Here is a 17,766-nt window from a genome sequence, read left to right as displayed (position 1 = left end):
ATTGCAGCGTAGTGTGTTACCAATGGTTTGCTTGGTGACTATGGTCCCAACTGCCTTGAGATCATTAACAAGCTCCTCCCGTGTAGTTCTGGGGTGATCCCTCACCTTTCTCATGATTATCCTTACCCCATGAGGCGAGATCTTGCATGGAGTTACAGACCGAGGCAATTGATTTTTCATTTTGTATTTCTTCCATTTCTGAATAATCACACCAACAAAAGTCTCCTCACCAAGCTTCTTGCTGACACTCTTGTAGCCCATTCCAGCCTTGTGCAGGTCTACAATCTGGTCCCTGACGTTTGACAGCTTTTTGGTATTGGCCATGGTAGTGGAGAGGTTGGAATGGAAGATACAGATTCTGTGGACAGGTGTCCACTTACATTAGGAGTACTTTCTTAAAGTGACAGGACTAATCTGTGTTCTACATGGTCACATAACCAATCTGTGGGAGGCAGAATTATTGTTGGTTGGTAGGGGATCAAATACTTATTTCACTCGATCAAATGCTGATCAATACAACCTTTATGTAATGTGTTTTTCTGGATTTTTTGGTTGATATTCTGTCTCTAACCATTAAAATAAACCTACCATAAATATTATAGACCCTTCATTTCTTTGTAAGTGGGCAAACTTACAAAATCAGCAGGGGATCAAATAATATAAATATATGTCCTACAGGTATCTAACATGTTTCTATCAGCAGGACTTCAGATTAAGTTGCCAATCTCTTTTGTTAACTTATCTCAGCAGGTAAAGTAGTATCTCAGATGGTAGTATGTTCCTCTCCAGCTGGTCAGGGCCAAAACTAAGAAGCTTTAGTCTCAACTACTGTATCCATTCTGGCACGTGCTTGCACACGCATTCAATGGAGAGCAGCCTTTAAAAACGGCTATCAAGAGAATATCACATTAGTCACGGTACAGTTTTGTGGAGTGCACTAACGGCATTCATTTTAGATTAGTTAAGTGGATGGATTCTGCAGCCTGCCGGCTCAGCATTGCTCACGGTGGAAACAAGAGTTTTGTAAAGCTCCTTTCACTGTAATGAAGAATCACACACACATATTCACATTCTCTCTCACAGCGTTGGATATTATGGAGAATGGTAAGTATTTCGAGTCAGTTTTTGCATGTGAGTTTGCATGTAGGCATCATGCCACAATGCAGTTAGAGCTAAGTGTCTTCACTAAAACTCCTGGCAGCCGCAGGCCACCGAGAATGACAGAGTGAACGAGAAAGACAGCGGAGAGGAGGAGAACTCTGCAGGGATGCAGTAAAAGTAACGTGCGTGAGGAAATCCTCTAATCAATAATTCAAACTGCTATAATTATACACATCTGTCTCATCGCAAAAAGAGAGAAAGAAAGAAAGAGAGAAAGAGAGAGAGTACTGCGTACTACGGCACTGCAAAATATTAAACATTTCTTGCAATTTTAGTGCGGGACTGGAATCAAATTAGCACACAACACGATAAAAGCCATGTAAAAGCCATGAATGTAGGCCACTTCACAAAGAGATGTACATGTTCTTTTTATGTAATGTAAAGATAGTTTAGATTTGATTGAATTAATATATATTTTAATTATTAATCATAAATATAATTAAATAATATCAACAATTTATTATTAATTATGCATGTTAATATTTTCATAATTAGACACACATTTGTCTGTCTATCTGTTATATGAAATTATAATTAAATAATATCAATATGGTAGAACTATAATGACTTTATTATATATCGGCCACTTGATCTGCCTGACATGGTACTGTAGGCTTGATATCATCATGCTAATTTGCATTTGTGATAGTTTTTGGATCTCTTAGTTTCTGGTGAGTTTAGTACGGATTTCTATGATTATTTAATCATTAGTTCTTTTGATGGCTCAAAATGTCCACCCACACACACACACATATATATATAGAGAGAAATATAGGCTACACACCCACACACAGAAAGAAAGCAAAACCATGTGTGCACACACACATACTGATCATTGCACCATGTCGCACATCGCACATCTGTATGAACAGAACTTTTAACTTGCAGCTGTTCGAGTAAATGACAGTCACGTGAAGTGAAGTGTATGAGTGTTTTGTCTGCTAACATGATTCACATAACTGGGCAGGCTGCTACGTGTTTTGGGATAATCATGGTGATTTCTAGTGGATACCTGTTATCTTCAGTGAACATACACTATTATGCAACACTTTTGACTGTCATTCGAACTATAGACCTCAGAAAGCCATAGCGATGATAGTGACCCTCATGAGAGCCAACTGAAGCATTAAACCAACACAATTCCCAGAGAATTACACAGAAATTTCGTGCAAAGGATTCATGCAGGTGCACGTCCATTATGTCAAGGCATAAACAGCTAATCATCTCAATTTTCCCCTCAGTTGCACAAACTAACACACAAGTGACAGTCCTTGATAACCTTGAGCCAGCAGCATTCAGAAACACACAAGTGCAAGTGCACACACAAGGATCATCTCACGTCTTACCCTCTCCTCGCTATTTCGCCTCAGCGTCCCCACCGGCAGCTTGAGCAGGAGCCTGCGGGTCCTACCGGGCGTTACAGCCGCCTGGACCACCATGGTGTGTGTGTGAGCGTCTGGTCCGCGAGCGTTCGGCGTCTGCTGTCCCGCCACAGACAGACGGGTTGTTCCTCTCTCTCGCTCCGTCTCCACGGCTCCCTCCCTCCAAATTTCTAGCCTGTCTTTCCTTTCTCCCCCCTTTAAATGTGCCTGTGCCTTCTTTGTTGTGGTTTCTTGAACTCTTTCTGTTCGTTTTGCCTGTGTCTTTCAGCAGTGGGTGTCCTCAGTATGGTCTTCAGCCCATACTGTGGCAGCTTTCATACTGCCTTCTTACAAGAAGCGTGTGTGAGTGAGAGAGAGAGAGCAGAAGGGAGGGAGGTTGTTGTCTCTCTCTCTCTCTCTCTCTCTGGAAGTAGCCGTGGAATGGCGTGTGTTCTAGATACGTCAGCCTCGCTTCCTCCAGTCAAACTCAATCCAGGTCACTGGATTAATATGAGTATTATCACATACACACACAGTAGGTCACGTGCCACTATGCAAGAATGAACATGTGTGTTTATAGCAAAGTTCATGCTGTTTTGTATATGTCAATGTTTATGACGAGGGATAAAGTGTGTGTGAGAGTGTTGTTAAATATCCATTCTCCTGCTCAAACAGAATATCTGATGTTTTGCCATCTGCTGTTCAGATTAGCTGTAAATCCCATGGCTGCTTTCACCAGACAGACTACACACACACACACACACACACACACACATACACATATATATAAAGGGAAAATACCCTCAAGCTGCCAACAAGATTACACACTAGGGATCGCTGCATGTGTGTGTAGGACATTATCGCCTGTATGTCCTAACAGGGACCACGTCTTGTTAAAAACAGCACTAAACGCCTGTCCGTCCTTCTCTGCTCTTCAGAACTAAATGAAGCAAGCAGACAGCTAGTATTAAGTAGGTTTTTTAGGGAGATGTCTGTCTGGAAAATGCACTGGAAAGATTTGACGTATCGTCATATTTACAATAGAGTTTAAGAACAATCCTGTAATGCTCAAGAAACAATCGGAATCAATCTTGGTTTGAAACCTCTAGTGAGTTGCATGCCTCCTTGCCTATATATCATTTTAAAGGGATAATTGAACCAAAAATGTAAATTCTATTTTCATGTATTCACCCTCATGTTGTTCCAAACCTGTATGATTTACTTTAAATTTGAACAATATTTCTTGTTTTTGTCCTTAGAATTGAAGTCAATGGGGTCCAAAATAACACTGGACCCCACTTACTTTCATTGTATATGGACATTTTTCAAAATATCTGGACTGACATAAGGGTGAGTGTAAATGATGAATGATTATTTTGGGGTGAACAGAATTTTAATTTTAGGGTGAACTATTCTGATGGGACTATTCCTCCTGTCACAAAGGATGTTCCAAAAGGTAGGCAGTGACGATATTCTGCCTTCTAATATCGTTTTGACCATTTTCTAATGCAGCACTGCATAGGTCCCTTGTGGTCAAGGCAATCCCAGAATGCATTGTGATGAATTTAAAGTTCAGATAAATATCAAATACAAAAACACATTTCATTAAATTATAAAAAACATGCAAATGTCATCATAAAGGGTAGGCTCTTTTGACTTGTGCCAGTAAGCAACACACAGAACACCCTAGCAACCACATAGTAACACACGAAAAAAACACTCTGAGCCCTGGGATGATTCTAAGGGCCCTAGTCAGAAAGGTGACCCGTTCGGCACTATTGGGGGGCCCGCTCACCCCCTCCCTCTCTCTTTAATTATTCAGAGAGAGAGAGAGAGTGAGAAAGGAGCTTTCCTTCTAATTCCCGCTCAGCATCATTCATTCAGTAGCTGCTCTAGATTAGGAATATTAAAAACCGTTTCTATTTTTACCGTACTGCTAAGTCACCGAGGGTTTGGACGGCTCTTTGCACACTTGCCTTATATTATGGATATAGAGGAACAGTTCTTTATAGCTAAATTATGCCTTTGTGGTAAACCAAGATGGGGAACAGGGGAACTGATCAAATTTGTCACAACGTGTGAGCTGGTTCCCTCCCCACTCACACACTATAAACCAAGCAATTACTTCCTGTGTAACCGTGATATTCTTAATACAACCCGAGAGTGGATAAAACGCCTGGGGGTACGGGTACTAACTCACAAACATACCGTATATACACCTGCCTGAGCATTTTCTCCGATACAGCAGGCCATTTTAGCAAATAGGTGAACATGTCCCCATTCAAAACACGGTAAATGAACCTGTCACAGTCTTACTGTTTGGATAAGTCAATTCATCCAATATAATAACACAAATAAAATCTCTAAACGCCCTCAATAACACAAAAGAAAGTGTACGGCAGGGGATGGGGGAGGCTGCTCGAGTCTTGCTGAGATCTGGAGTTCTGGAGCTCTGCCTCTGTTCTGGGACTGCAGGGGATCTTCCAGACCCTGTTTACACAGCACCCTGTAATCTTAGCCCATGGCACTGTGTGTATGTGTGTGTGTGTCTCAGATGGCGTCCATTGCAGTCTGTGTGGCTGTTATCCAGAGCCAGTTTTCATAAATTTCCATAATTAAAACCCTCCCCACACACACACAAACACAAAAAAAATCTATCCACACCAACGCTCTTCTCAGAGGTTTGAACTCGGTATAAGACCTAATTTGGTGCGAACGGAAGCCAATTGGATGGAGAAGGAGAAGGAGAAGGAGAAGGAAAGGGTTTTGAAATACTTAACGTGGGAAAGGTTGAGGCTGAGAACAGTGAAACAAGAAAGAGGGAAAACACAAGCGCCGAGAGCAAGGGTTTGTTGGCCATGTTGGAATAATTCACTTCAGTGAAGCAAATTGATAACGCTCCTGGGGTTATTGAGTCTATAAATTATCAACAGCCACTTTAATTTTCCTCATTAAAATAAAGCACATATCTGTTATCAAGTGCTGCAGATGGTTTTTGGAAATACTGATTTGTTTCGGGAGAGAATATTCAAATATTCACTATAGAAAACATAGACTTAAAAGAGCCGTATTCTATGATTTTTATAGCATTTTAGTGTTGTTGGTTTTTTTCCTGTCTTTTTTTCTTCAATCTCAGGTATTCGGCTAAAAAACTATTTCAGCACCCAAAGTCATAATTTAGTTTAATATGATCTTTTCAGTTCACCTTCTATTGAAAACAGTCTCTTCTTCAGAGTAAAAAATAAAACACGTAGTTGTGACAAAGTTTAAAATAAGAAAAAAGTATTTTGAGAGATTTTGAGATAGAAGGCAGTTATGAGAAATAAAGTATAAAGTCATAGTGTAAGATACAAAGTTACAATTAAAGAAAATAAAGTTGCGTTTATGAGATATAAAAAGTTGCAATTATGGAAAATATACTTGCAATTGTGCTATACAAATTTATATTATAAGATATAAAGTAAAAACTAAGATTTGTGAAAAATTAAGTCGCAATTGTAAGATAAGGTAAATGATTAAAATATAAAGTCAATAATGGGAAATAAAGTAGCATTCATGAGATAAAATGTCATTGTAAGAGTAGTTGTGAGAAATTAAATACAAGACAGTCTAAGATATAAATTCACAATCACAGAAAATAAAATTGCATTTATGAGTTACAGTATAAAAAATTTCAATTATGGGACATACATTTGTAATTGTGAGATAAAAATTCATATTGTAAGATATAAAGCCACAATTGCAATAAATAAAGTTTTTGCTGATAGGAAAATCTTGTTTTCCTTGATATAGCCCCTTTAAATATCAAAGTGACAGAAACATCATTGCGAGACAATACATGGGACGATGGGAGTCGCCCCCTTCACCAGTACATGCACAGAAAAACGTCTTACATAAGGCATGACGAGGGCACACAAGTATCTACGAAAGACCTATTCAAATACCAAATAAACCACAACAGCGAGAGGGACCGACTGTTTTGTCCCTGGTGGAAAGTTTGAATACTGGGTGCCATTGCTTTGTGAGCTGGAAACATGAAAGAAAGAACCTGCAGTTTCTTCAGGCTGAAACATTGGGACAATGCTGTGTGTGTGAGGTGCATTTACAATAGAAGTCACTGAATACATCACAACACTGCAGCGCAGCCAAACGCACGAGCCAAAGCCAAACAAACATACACAATGGGCTTTATCGCTCATTCTTTATAATGGCCGGTTTCACCCTGTCCTCTAGTTGGACGTTGTTACTGTTGGGAGACTCACATACACACTGTGCAGTTGTGTGTGTGATGGAGGGCCAATAAAATGGAGTCATGGCCAGCTATGCCCTTTAAACCACCCCATTGTTCCCATGGTGACAAGCGACAAACTACTGGCCATGCCCTCTGCCATTTGAAAAAAATAAAACACAAAAAAATACTTTTCTTCAGCAAGGACATTGTAACGCTCTGGCTGTGATTGAGAACACAAAGATGAAGGAGATCAACAAAATCTCTTTAATAAATCCAAAAAGGTAACAAAGAACACACAGGAATAAGCTTAGCACAAACAAGACCGAACACTGAACAAAGGGAACTAAGGCCTTAAATACAAAGGGAGACTACAGATAAATATAAATATATCAAAGTATAAAAGAATAAAAATATCAAAGGAACTGGGAACAGGTGAGTAACTAATTAGAAACTATGACAACAGATTTATTTTTGATCAATAAATGCTGCCTAGGTTAGCACAAAACACCCCTACTTTTGAGTGTATATCATAAGGTAGAAACTCAAGAGCATTTACCTCAAGTTCTTATTTACTTCAAAGTCCAATTACATCACACCCTTATATAAAAGGCTTCCGACAGCATACATCTCTGGGAAAATAACCTTCATTATTTGCTCTTAAAAGATCTGACGACAGAACATCACACATCACCAAAACCAGGTTTTAATGTGACAGACTGTTCACGGAAATCAAACTTTTTTTCTGGAACAAAATTAATCTTTTCCAAAAATAACATCAGAGGAATTGTTGAAATATCTTACGTCAGGAGATTAAAATAAAGGGATTATAAACCGGTTGGGTAAAAATAATCAAGAGCTTTGTTCTCAGACTTCCTGAAGGCACTGTAGGCTCTTGATGAGAGACATATGCTGTTCAGCTCACAGAGACTACACAAATCTAATTATTGTCAAAGTCTTAAACAGAAATATAAGGAAAGACATGCTGATTGTATTCAAACATGAGTTGTCTTTCATTTACTCACACTGACAACTAGATTTTCTTAAGAGTGCAAAATAGGTTGATCTGGATGTTTACCAGAGCGTTTATGTATTCTGAGTGGTTGCTTATAAGCCCACCAAGCAAAAAGTGTCCCACCCACAAGATCATGTCCCTCTTTTAATGTAAGTCTATGGAATTTGTTTCACTTGTTTTATTGTCCACCAGGCTAAAATTTGTGTTTCAGTGCAATCATAATCATGGAATTTACAGCAGTTTTTCTTTAACTGGCACACATGCACAGTCACACACACACAAACAACCAGATTGCACTGCGAAAGTCTGTCAGGCCTGTGGTGTCTCACTCAGGTGAGATGATTTAATTATTTACAGAAGTGAAACTTCAGCAAAGACTTTTTTTTTCATCAGCATCATCATTTTCATCACCTTGCAGTCACAGATGAAGCACACATTTGAGCAAAAGCCAAGATCAGATGGAAGAAACAACTCAAACCCTAAAGCAATAGTTCACCCAAAATGAATATTCACACTTTAGATTAGGGGTCAATTCTCACTATAAACTATGACTTTTGTAGTTAGTTGATAGTTTAGGCATTGGCTAGGATTAAGGGATGTAATACGGCCATGCATGCTCTTTTCAAACCTGTATGACTTTCTTTCTTCTGTGGAACACGTAAAAAAATATATATTTTAAAGAATTGTTTATGTTCATACAGCAAAAGTCAATTAAGGTCCAAAATAATATTGGACCCCATTGACTTTTATTGTTTGGAAAAGAAAATTTGTTGTGTTCCACAGAATATGGAAAGTCAAAAAGATTGGAACAAAAAGAATGAATAATAATAATAAATATACATAATTTCATTTTGGGGAGAACTATACAAACTATAGGAAACAAAAAGGAAACAGACCATATATGTGTTATTCCAAGTTACTTCAAAGAATATGGAGCTGTCACTATATTTTTGCCATTTTTTTGTTACACAAAAGGTAAATAAAAGTTTCCTTATTGGCATATGTGACCCTGGATCACAAAACCAGTCACAAGTAGCACAGGTATATTTGTGGCAATAGCCAACAATACATTGTATGGGTCAAAATTATCGATTTTTCTTTTATGCCAAAAATCATTAGGCTATTAAGTAAATATCATGTTCCATGAAGATATTTTGTACATTTCCTACCGTAAATATATAAAACATTTATTTTTGTGAGTGAATGCAGCACAATCGCGAACATAAATGCACAACTTTAAAGGCGATTTTCTCAATGTTTAGATTTTTTAGCACCCTCAGGTTCCAGATTTTCAAATAGTTGCATCTCGCCCAGATAGTGTACTATAACAAACCATACATCAATGTAAAGCTTATTTATTCAGCTTTATTTTACAGCATTATTAATTATAATCTCAATTTAAAGAAATTGACCCATGTGACTGGTTTTGTGGTCCAGGGTCACATATATGGTTCCATAAAGAATTTTTAACATCAATGAAACGTTTAAAGTCACTTTAGAGTGGAAAAAGATTTTTCAGTTAGTTAAAATGTCTTTTGTTTTTTAGAAACAGAAAAGTTATTTGAGGAACCCAAAAGGGTTCTTCTACGGCATCAATGTGAAAAGCCTTTTTGGAACCTTTATTTTTAAAAGTGTAGTGGAGAAAGAAACAAACAAATAGAGAAAAAGAACTTCATTTGACTTACAAACACGTCCATTAGCATGTGCTCCAGAGTTGTTTCCAGGTCATCAAGTCTTGCTGCCAGTGTCATGATGGCTTATGCAGTCAACTAACTCATTCAAATACGAAGAAAACAAGGTTGTTTACATAAAATGTTTGCGCACTACAGCCAAAATGGACATCCAGTTTCCAAAAATCTGAACATGCATAATTGGAATGTCGACATATCCACATGCAATGTCCAAAATCCTTTCTTTTAAATCAACGTTCTCTATAACAGCCAAAAGATATCTGGATCACAGAGGACCACACCAAACACAAGGTCTCTTGACTGTGCTTCTCATAGGTCCGTCCCAGATCAGATTGTGTCAGACTGGACTCCAGATCCAGAAAATAGCTCTAACTAGTGTATGTCTTTCTGAACATCCACATGAAGACCTCCCCTTCTTTGGCTCAATTCTTGGAAGACTGCACCGTATGACAACCACATGACACCTAAGTCGCTCATAGTCTTCCTCCAGCCGTGAACACTTTCACACGCAGGACATCACTGAGACAAGAACAGACCGTCCAGCTCACTTCACATAAGGACAAAACTTCATTACTGAGGATGACCAACAGTCTATGTGTGTGTGGAACAGTGTGTCCGCCTCTTCCTGGAGGCAGTGGACCCACAGTAGACCCCATTGTGCACCGGGACCCATGAGGATGAGGAGGACCCGCGAGGGTGTCTGTGTCTAATGCCCGACTCATTCACACGGGCCTTCTGATCAATGCGGCTTTGTGTTGCCCATTAACGAAGGGCCAAGAATGTCTCAGCCCGTCCACAAAACAAGGCAATGTGCCGAGTCTCTCCAACTTATGTAAGCGATCGAGAGTTTACCCCTGTTTACGTCGCATGCAATGCGATTAGTCTTCTCAATATGAGGTGTAGAGAGAACGGTAAGATAAAGAGACACAGGGGTGTAATTATAAATAGCAGGATATGACTCCATTTGAGTCATAAGTTTAAAGTGTAGACAGAGAACACACACACTCTTACATACAGATGCTAACATCTGCTGGCAAATCAAACAGGCCTTATCCTGTAAAATGCAAAGCTAAAAAACTTCCCGAAGCTGAGGCGGCCATATTCCGAATCAATGATCAAACACGAAATTCATTTCATGCATTCATGTACGCTTCACACTATCAGAACCTAATCTTCTGCATAATGAAAAATTATCAGAGGTCTGAGCGTTTTAAAAGAGCTTCTTTTTATAGAGCTAAACACCATAGAAACACATTTCCTCATGTCTTAAAATACCATGGAAAAGTATTCACTGGTTTTAACAGCACTGAGGCATGTTTAGATCTGAATACAGTTGAAACTTGATACTTTATACTCTATATAAGCTCAATTTTACACGATACAAAATGTGCCAGAAATAAAACAAAAAGCGGCAGAGTGGGTTTCACTCTTCACAAAGGGTGGCTATAGTGGACATTAGCATAAAGGGTCAGTTTTGGTTCAGTTAAGATTTTTAAATATATTAATACTTTAATTGATCAAATATACATTAAATTGATAAAAAGTGACATTTTGTTACAAAAGATTTGTATTTCAAATAAATTGTTTATTGAACTTTCTATTCATCAAAGAATCATGATACTATCTCGCAGTTTACACAAAAAATAAGAAGCAGCAAAAACTTTTCAACATTGATAATAATAAGAAATGTTTCTAGAGCAACAAATCAGCATATTAGAATCTGAAGGATCATGTGACACTGAAGACTGCAGTAATGATACTGAAAATTCAGCTTTGCATCACAGCAATAAATTACATTTTTAAACATATTACAATAAAAAACGTATTTTAAATTGTAATAATATTTCAAGTTATTACTGTTTTACTGTATTTTTGATCAAATAAATGCAGCCTTGGTGAGCATTAAAGCCTTACTTCAAAAACATTTGAAAAATCTTACCGACCCCAAACTTTTAAACGGTAATGTCCATGTCAACCCATTTTTAACCATGGCTGAAGGCCTGCAGACCAATCCCATTATGAGGGACACAGCCAGCAGTAGATTAAACTCTCGCTTAAGGACAGGTGGAGGTAATATTCAGTGTGTTAACTGCACAAATGACCAGATAAGATGACAGGACTGATGCAAGCACAACACTGACTTGTAAGAGTGTTGACCTATGACCTCCATGAAAATGACAGGTTCACACACGCACGCACGCACACCTTAAAGTGTCAATTTGTTACATTGAAGTCTTGTTGACCCCTTGACCCTACAGTTTAGTCTGGTTGATAATGACCGTTGACGCTGCTGAGGCAACTTATCTTCAGAGGTCAAAAGTGATTACATATAGTTTATTTCTGTGCATATTCAATAGATATTTCAATAAGTAAACAAACCAACATCACTATCATTAATGCTTATGAAAATTTCAGATGCAAAAGCCTAAAGTGCAATCAGAAATTTTCTTCTAAAATGAGCATTTCTTTCAAGCTCGTATGTTTAAGTTCAGTAATTTCACTTTAATGCCATTAACGTGAAATAACTGAACATAAACATACAAGCTTAATAAAAATGATCATTCTAGAACAGTGGTTCTCAACTCCAGTCCTCGGGACCCGTTGCTCTGCACATTTTGTATGTCTCTCTTATCTGACACACTCAGTTCAGTTCATGGAGTCTCTCTTAACGAGCTGATGATCTGATTCAGGTGTGTTAAATAAGGGAGACATACAAAATGTGCAGAGCAGCGGGTCCCGAGGACTGGAGTTGAGAACCACTGTTCTAGAAGACATTTTTTGCATCTGAAGTCTTCTTATGCTTATTATAATTATGTGGTTTAGAACAAAACTCTTAGTATATCAATGCATTAAAAACCATACACACCTTAACTGCAGGGCAAAACTCTGGCATCCACCAACAACACATCAGCATAATGGTATGTACAGGCAAGCAACACTTATTTTAAATCACGTGCTTCTTTAAAAAGAAACTTTTCGATATGTCATTATTCAGTGCTACACTTTATTTTACAATTTCCAGTGCCTCCTGTTCAAATAGTTTGTGCCAAATGCCAACAATCATTTATTTAATCTCATTTGCATAGATGCTAATCATAGGCATAATCAAGTATGCACACTTTTCTAGTGTAACTGTAAAATGCTTTCTTACCATGAATGAGAACATGGTCAACTTTAGTTTTTAGTCCAGGAAGACACTCTTCTTCACTGTCACATGAATTATTTCATTCTGCTCTGGGAATGACTCAAACTTCCTGCTGTTCATGTTCAATGTCACAGCCAAAATCCTCACCAGACCAGAGCACATTTTTTGATTAAACGCAGCCGTCTGTCAGATATCCAAAGCGCTCTGACCATGTTCTGACTGTCCACATCCATTCAGCAGCAAATTAACTTCGCAACTCAGACTCGTTTTTGGTTCAGAAACAAAATTTCTCAGCCAGACTCTTCAGTGCACATGCAAACAGTGCACACTCTCACACGCTCTTCTAGGCTTAACACACACACGAGAGGAGAAAGACTTAGGTGATCCGTTTTAGTCCTGACCTAAAGCCTCTTTCCAGCTTTTCTTAACTGACAAACATCACTCCCCTAATCCACTATGGTATGCTATACATACTGGTTGTTATTTTTTATATATTTATTTTTAGCTATACAACTTACAAGTGAGTGCAAGTCTAAGGGACTTTATTAGGGTTTTTTCCCATAACTCTAAGTAACTCTAAGCCTGACATTTACACACAACCACATGCTCGCCCACTGACATCAGGAGTAAAGAGGGCCAAAACACGCTCTCACATCTGTTCTGTTTGATTCCTTTTATCCATCTATTTAGTGTTTGTCCTCCTACATTGAGCTAGGTGGGGCATTATTTACACTGGCACATACACAGACAATTTTGCCAACAAAGATCTCAGTGTTTGCACTGACAGCAACCTTCAGAATGGCAGAATGGAATTAAAATTTGTGAGGATTCTAGCAAAAATGATATATATATATATATACTGTGTATAACTATGACTTTTGCCTCAATAAACTCATAATTACTGCTTATTAATAGTAAGGTAGTTTGCAGCTAGACAGCTTGCATGTCTTGAAAACAGGATTAAGCACTATGTGTGTCCACTTTAACCCCTTAAATAGTCTTGAGGTCAAGAGTCTAAATCACAAGTCCACTAAGTGGTTTGCTTCTCAATTGCTCTTAACATGATGCACCTTTAAAGTCACCCACTACACAGAAATAACATTGTAATCAAGTATTCTGTGATGTGCAATTATGTGATGTGATGTCAGTCAACAAACCACAGAATTTGAAAATGTATTCTTCAGTATGTGTGTGTGTGTGTGTGTGTGTCTGTGTAATAAAGAGCTCTCTGTATTCTCTGTGTTTCTCCCTGTGTATCAAGGTGACCTTGACTGCAGCAGTGTAAACCGATATCCTCACACTCCTTCAGTCTTCTATCTTTCATTCCATTCATAGTTTATTCCTACTGATTATTCTTATTCTGCCTGTATGTCAGAACCACGGTATAATTGCGTTTACTACCCACAATGCTCTACTTTTACACCTGAGTCAGCATTGGCTCTCTGACCTATATAGAGCTTTTTGCTTCTCTCTCTCAAACAAACAAACACACACACACACACACACACACACACACATACACACACACACACACACACACACAGCCCATATGCCCACACACCATCGATGGGAACCTGTGTAAGTGAATCTCTCTGATAAAGACGCAGTACGGTGAGTCACGAGTCAGCATTTTCTGCCCTACTAAACTCAGCCCAGTTTTATACTGAGAACAGCCATAATTCAGAACGACACACCAACACACACAGCATCTACTCCAGAATATCGCAAGGATCCTCTTATAAATTAAACAGTCTGGGTTATTTTTAAAAAAGGCATTAAAGTTACAGCAGAAGCATGTCAGGAGACTCCCAAAGGACATGGTACAATACTTAAACATTACACACACACACACATACACACACACACACACACACACACACACACACACACACACACACACACACACACACACACACACACACACACACACACACACACACACACACACACACACACACACACACACACACACACACACACACACACACTTTTAACTTAACAGGTACTGCACAAGAATACGCTATTACAATCACTGCTACATATGCCCACATAAACGGTGTCATGTATGTGTGTCTCCATTCATCTCCCTTCTGTGCTGCTTAAAAAGAATGTAAAGACATATGCTAGAATATAGCACAATATGAATTCAAAAGCAATCATAATAGAATGTGAATTCAAATGTGACATGTAATTTAAGTTTAAAATCAAATTTAAAGTGGAATATACATTTAACATGTATATTCATGTGTATTGTAGAGTGTGTACATTCAAATTGAAATTAAAAAATGCACAATGGAATGTAAAGTCAAATGTGGATTGGAATATTGAATCAAATACAAGCAGAATACAAAGTCAAATGAATGTCTGAATTAAATTTGAAATGTAAAGTGGCAGGTAGAGTCATGTAAAGCTGAATGTAAAAGAAGTGGAGTGAAATGTAAATTCAAAAACACGAAATGTAAAGTAAACTCAAAAAAACAAAAATTGGAATTTCAGATGTGGATTTTAAAGTAAACTCAAAAATGTAGAGTGGAATGTAAAATTAAAATGCAAAATGGTCATGTAAATAAAAAATCTATACGTAAATGAATTTACAATTATATGTCTTTTATACTTTATACTGTCATACAATCATCATTTATACTTCAGAGGTAATATACATACAGTAATATTACTGAAAACCATAGAAGACACTGCATAAAACTCAAACTCAATCTGACTCTACCAATTTATAGTGCATTCTGACCCACCACTTTTCACAGAAACAACACTCTTGACTATAACTGCACGTGTGGAAGAGAGATGGAGCGTGTGTGTGTGTGTGTGTGTGCGCGCTCATCCGATATTTAACTCATCTAAACAACATTCTGGATCGCATAAACCAATTTCATGCATGAGGTGAACCAAAGGATCAGTGTTCATAATCACCCGAAGTGTGTGCATAAACTGTGCCTCCAGCTATACAGCCAGATCCAAGCAAAACACTGACAATTAAATATTCAACAATGATCACCTAAAATCTCATTGAGTCACCAAACAGATGCAAATGTTCTGCATAATGACAATGACAAAAGAAACAACAATTATATTTCATGTACTTATAAATGAAGTAAAATGAAGTATGTAATGAGGAGAGGTTTCTGGAGAAAAATGATGATACTGTAGATAAAATGATAGATAGATAGATAGATAGATAGATAGATAGATAGATAGATAGATAGATAGATAGATAGATAGATAGATAGATAGATAGATAGATAGATAGATAGATAGATAGATAGATAGATAGATGATCTCAGTATAGATGCGTGCGAAAAAACTTTTTCGGATGTCAACACATAGACTTCAAAAGGAAACATTTCTAAACATTGTTAATTACAGTTTTTATCCCTTTATCTGTTGCTTCATATCAGTACTTGAACATCCGGTTTGACTTCAGTTAGCTGCCAATTCATCTGCCATAACTCTTAACTTCTGAACGATAACACCCAGTAATTATAATTATTATATGTCCCCAACAGCCAGTGTAAAATTTGTTTTTGTGGTTTTCATTCCAGGATAACTGTTATAAAGACTCTGAGCTCTCACACTAAATATTGTGACAATTGTGCAATGCAGCTCAGTGCCTTTTTGGCACAGTGACATCAGTGTTTTTTGGCTGCAGCTCTTAAAAGTCCCTGTCTCATCATGTTCAATTTGAATGGAATGACATTTTTCCGAGGAACGAAAAAGCCATAATGCTATTATATAGCGTATACTCAATTCTTCTGACCAATGGGGTTCCATTAACTCACAAATGACTCTTATGAGTCAATTATTTAGTGGTTAAGCAACATACAGTGCAACCATCGTTGTCTGATTCACAAACAAAAGACTCAAGTCAGTTCTTTTAATCGTTCAAAAGACTAACAAAGTTAAAAGTTTAAATCACTCGGACGAATCCGTCACTGAATAAACTGGCTGAATCAACATCTGACTCACTTACTGAACTGCAAGTTATCATTACCTTAAAGGGATAGTTCACTTAAAAATGAAAATTCTGTCATCATGTACTCGCCCTCAAGTTGTTTCAAACCTGCATGAATTTCGTTCTTCTGCTGAACACAAAGGAAGATATTTTGTAGAATGTCGGTAACAGGACAGTTGATGGACCCCATTGACTTCCATAGTAGGAAAAAAAAGTCAATGGGGTCCAACAACAAAATATCTTCTTTCATGTTCAGCAGAAGAAAGAAATTCATACAGGTTTGAAACAACTTGAGGGTGAGTAAATGATGACAGAATTTTCATTTTTAAGTGAATTCTATTCCTTTAAGTGATGCCAATCTCAAAATGAATCACATCTTGTGTGCTTGTGTTATGTGACCAACAATATCATGGCCACAAATTCTTGAAAAGAGGGAATGAATTCTTGGACACTATTTTTTCACACATATCATGTGCATGAAACCATGATACATTTATATATTTTTATACAAAACATGCCTGTCTCCTCCCACAACATCTCATTATCATCTGTGCAGCACCCCTCTTTTTCCCCATCTGTCATTCTCTCTTGTTTTTAATGAGCAGGTGCAGGTGTGTGCGTGTCCATTATTATACTATCTACCTTCACTCCGCTGTTGAGCTGTCCTAATGAGGGAAATACTAACATTTTATGCTTCTGCATTCTTGATGAATTCTCACTGGCGTGTCTGTAATGTAATGTCTAGTAACTGCTGCAAAGTTGCTTTGTTGGCAAAATAAATATGCTTATTTCTGCTGAACTTTTGTCATTTTTCATGTCGGGATACCTGTCTGTATTTTGAGCCGGACAGTGGATTCCTATAAAGGCCTTTTTGTGTCAGGGAGAAAAAAAGACAGTGAGAGAGAGTGAGATTTAAAACCAGCCATGAAAATGTCAGCCAGCGTCATACGGGCAGCCTGGACTTGTCTTGCATTACCATATTTCAATTTCAAAGACTCTCACTCTGTAGATCAGTGGGGTGTCCCATCTGAAAATGATACCTCCAGGGACCTGCCAATCAAATCACCAGGTGATCCGTATCAGGGTGACGCACACCCTCCCTGCAGGCGGACACACACGTTATAGAGTAATGAGCAATGAGCGAGACCATGAATAAAACCAGAGATGTGTGAGGGATCTGGTGAAGGGGGAGTGTCTA

At 37.9% G+C, this 17,766-nt stretch overlaps 1 protein-coding gene across 7 annotated transcripts in view; it reads right to left on the bottom strand.

Moving 5' to 3' along the window:
• Nucleotides 1–17,766, bottom strand: part of frmd4a (FERM domain containing 4A) — a 173,201-nt gene that overhangs the window by 87,749 nt on the left and 67,686 nt on the right. The window contains exon 1 of one of the 7 annotated variants that reach the window (XM_079874797.1): nt 9,451–9,529. The exons of 4 other annotated variants lie outside the window; for them this stretch is intronic. In XM_079874797.1, the coding sequence (XP_079730923.1) occupies nt 9,451–9,516 (66 nt within the window). In that variant the 5' untranslated portion in view covers nt 9,517–9,529. Of the gene's footprint in view, nt 1–2,507; nt 2,998–9,450; nt 9,530–17,766 lie in introns of those variants that run through there. 2 more of the 7 variants (XM_079874796.1, XM_079874795.1) reach the window with 2 other exon arrangements.

This window comes from Squalius cephalus, assembly GCF_949319135.1.
Source record: "Squalius cephalus genome assembly, chromosome: 6".
Lineage (NCBI taxonomy): Eukaryota > Metazoa > Chordata > Actinopteri > Cypriniformes > Leuciscidae > Squalius > Squalius cephalus.
The sequence above is the reverse complement of the archived record's forward strand: the minus strand, read 5'-3'. Positions and strand labels throughout refer to the sequence as shown.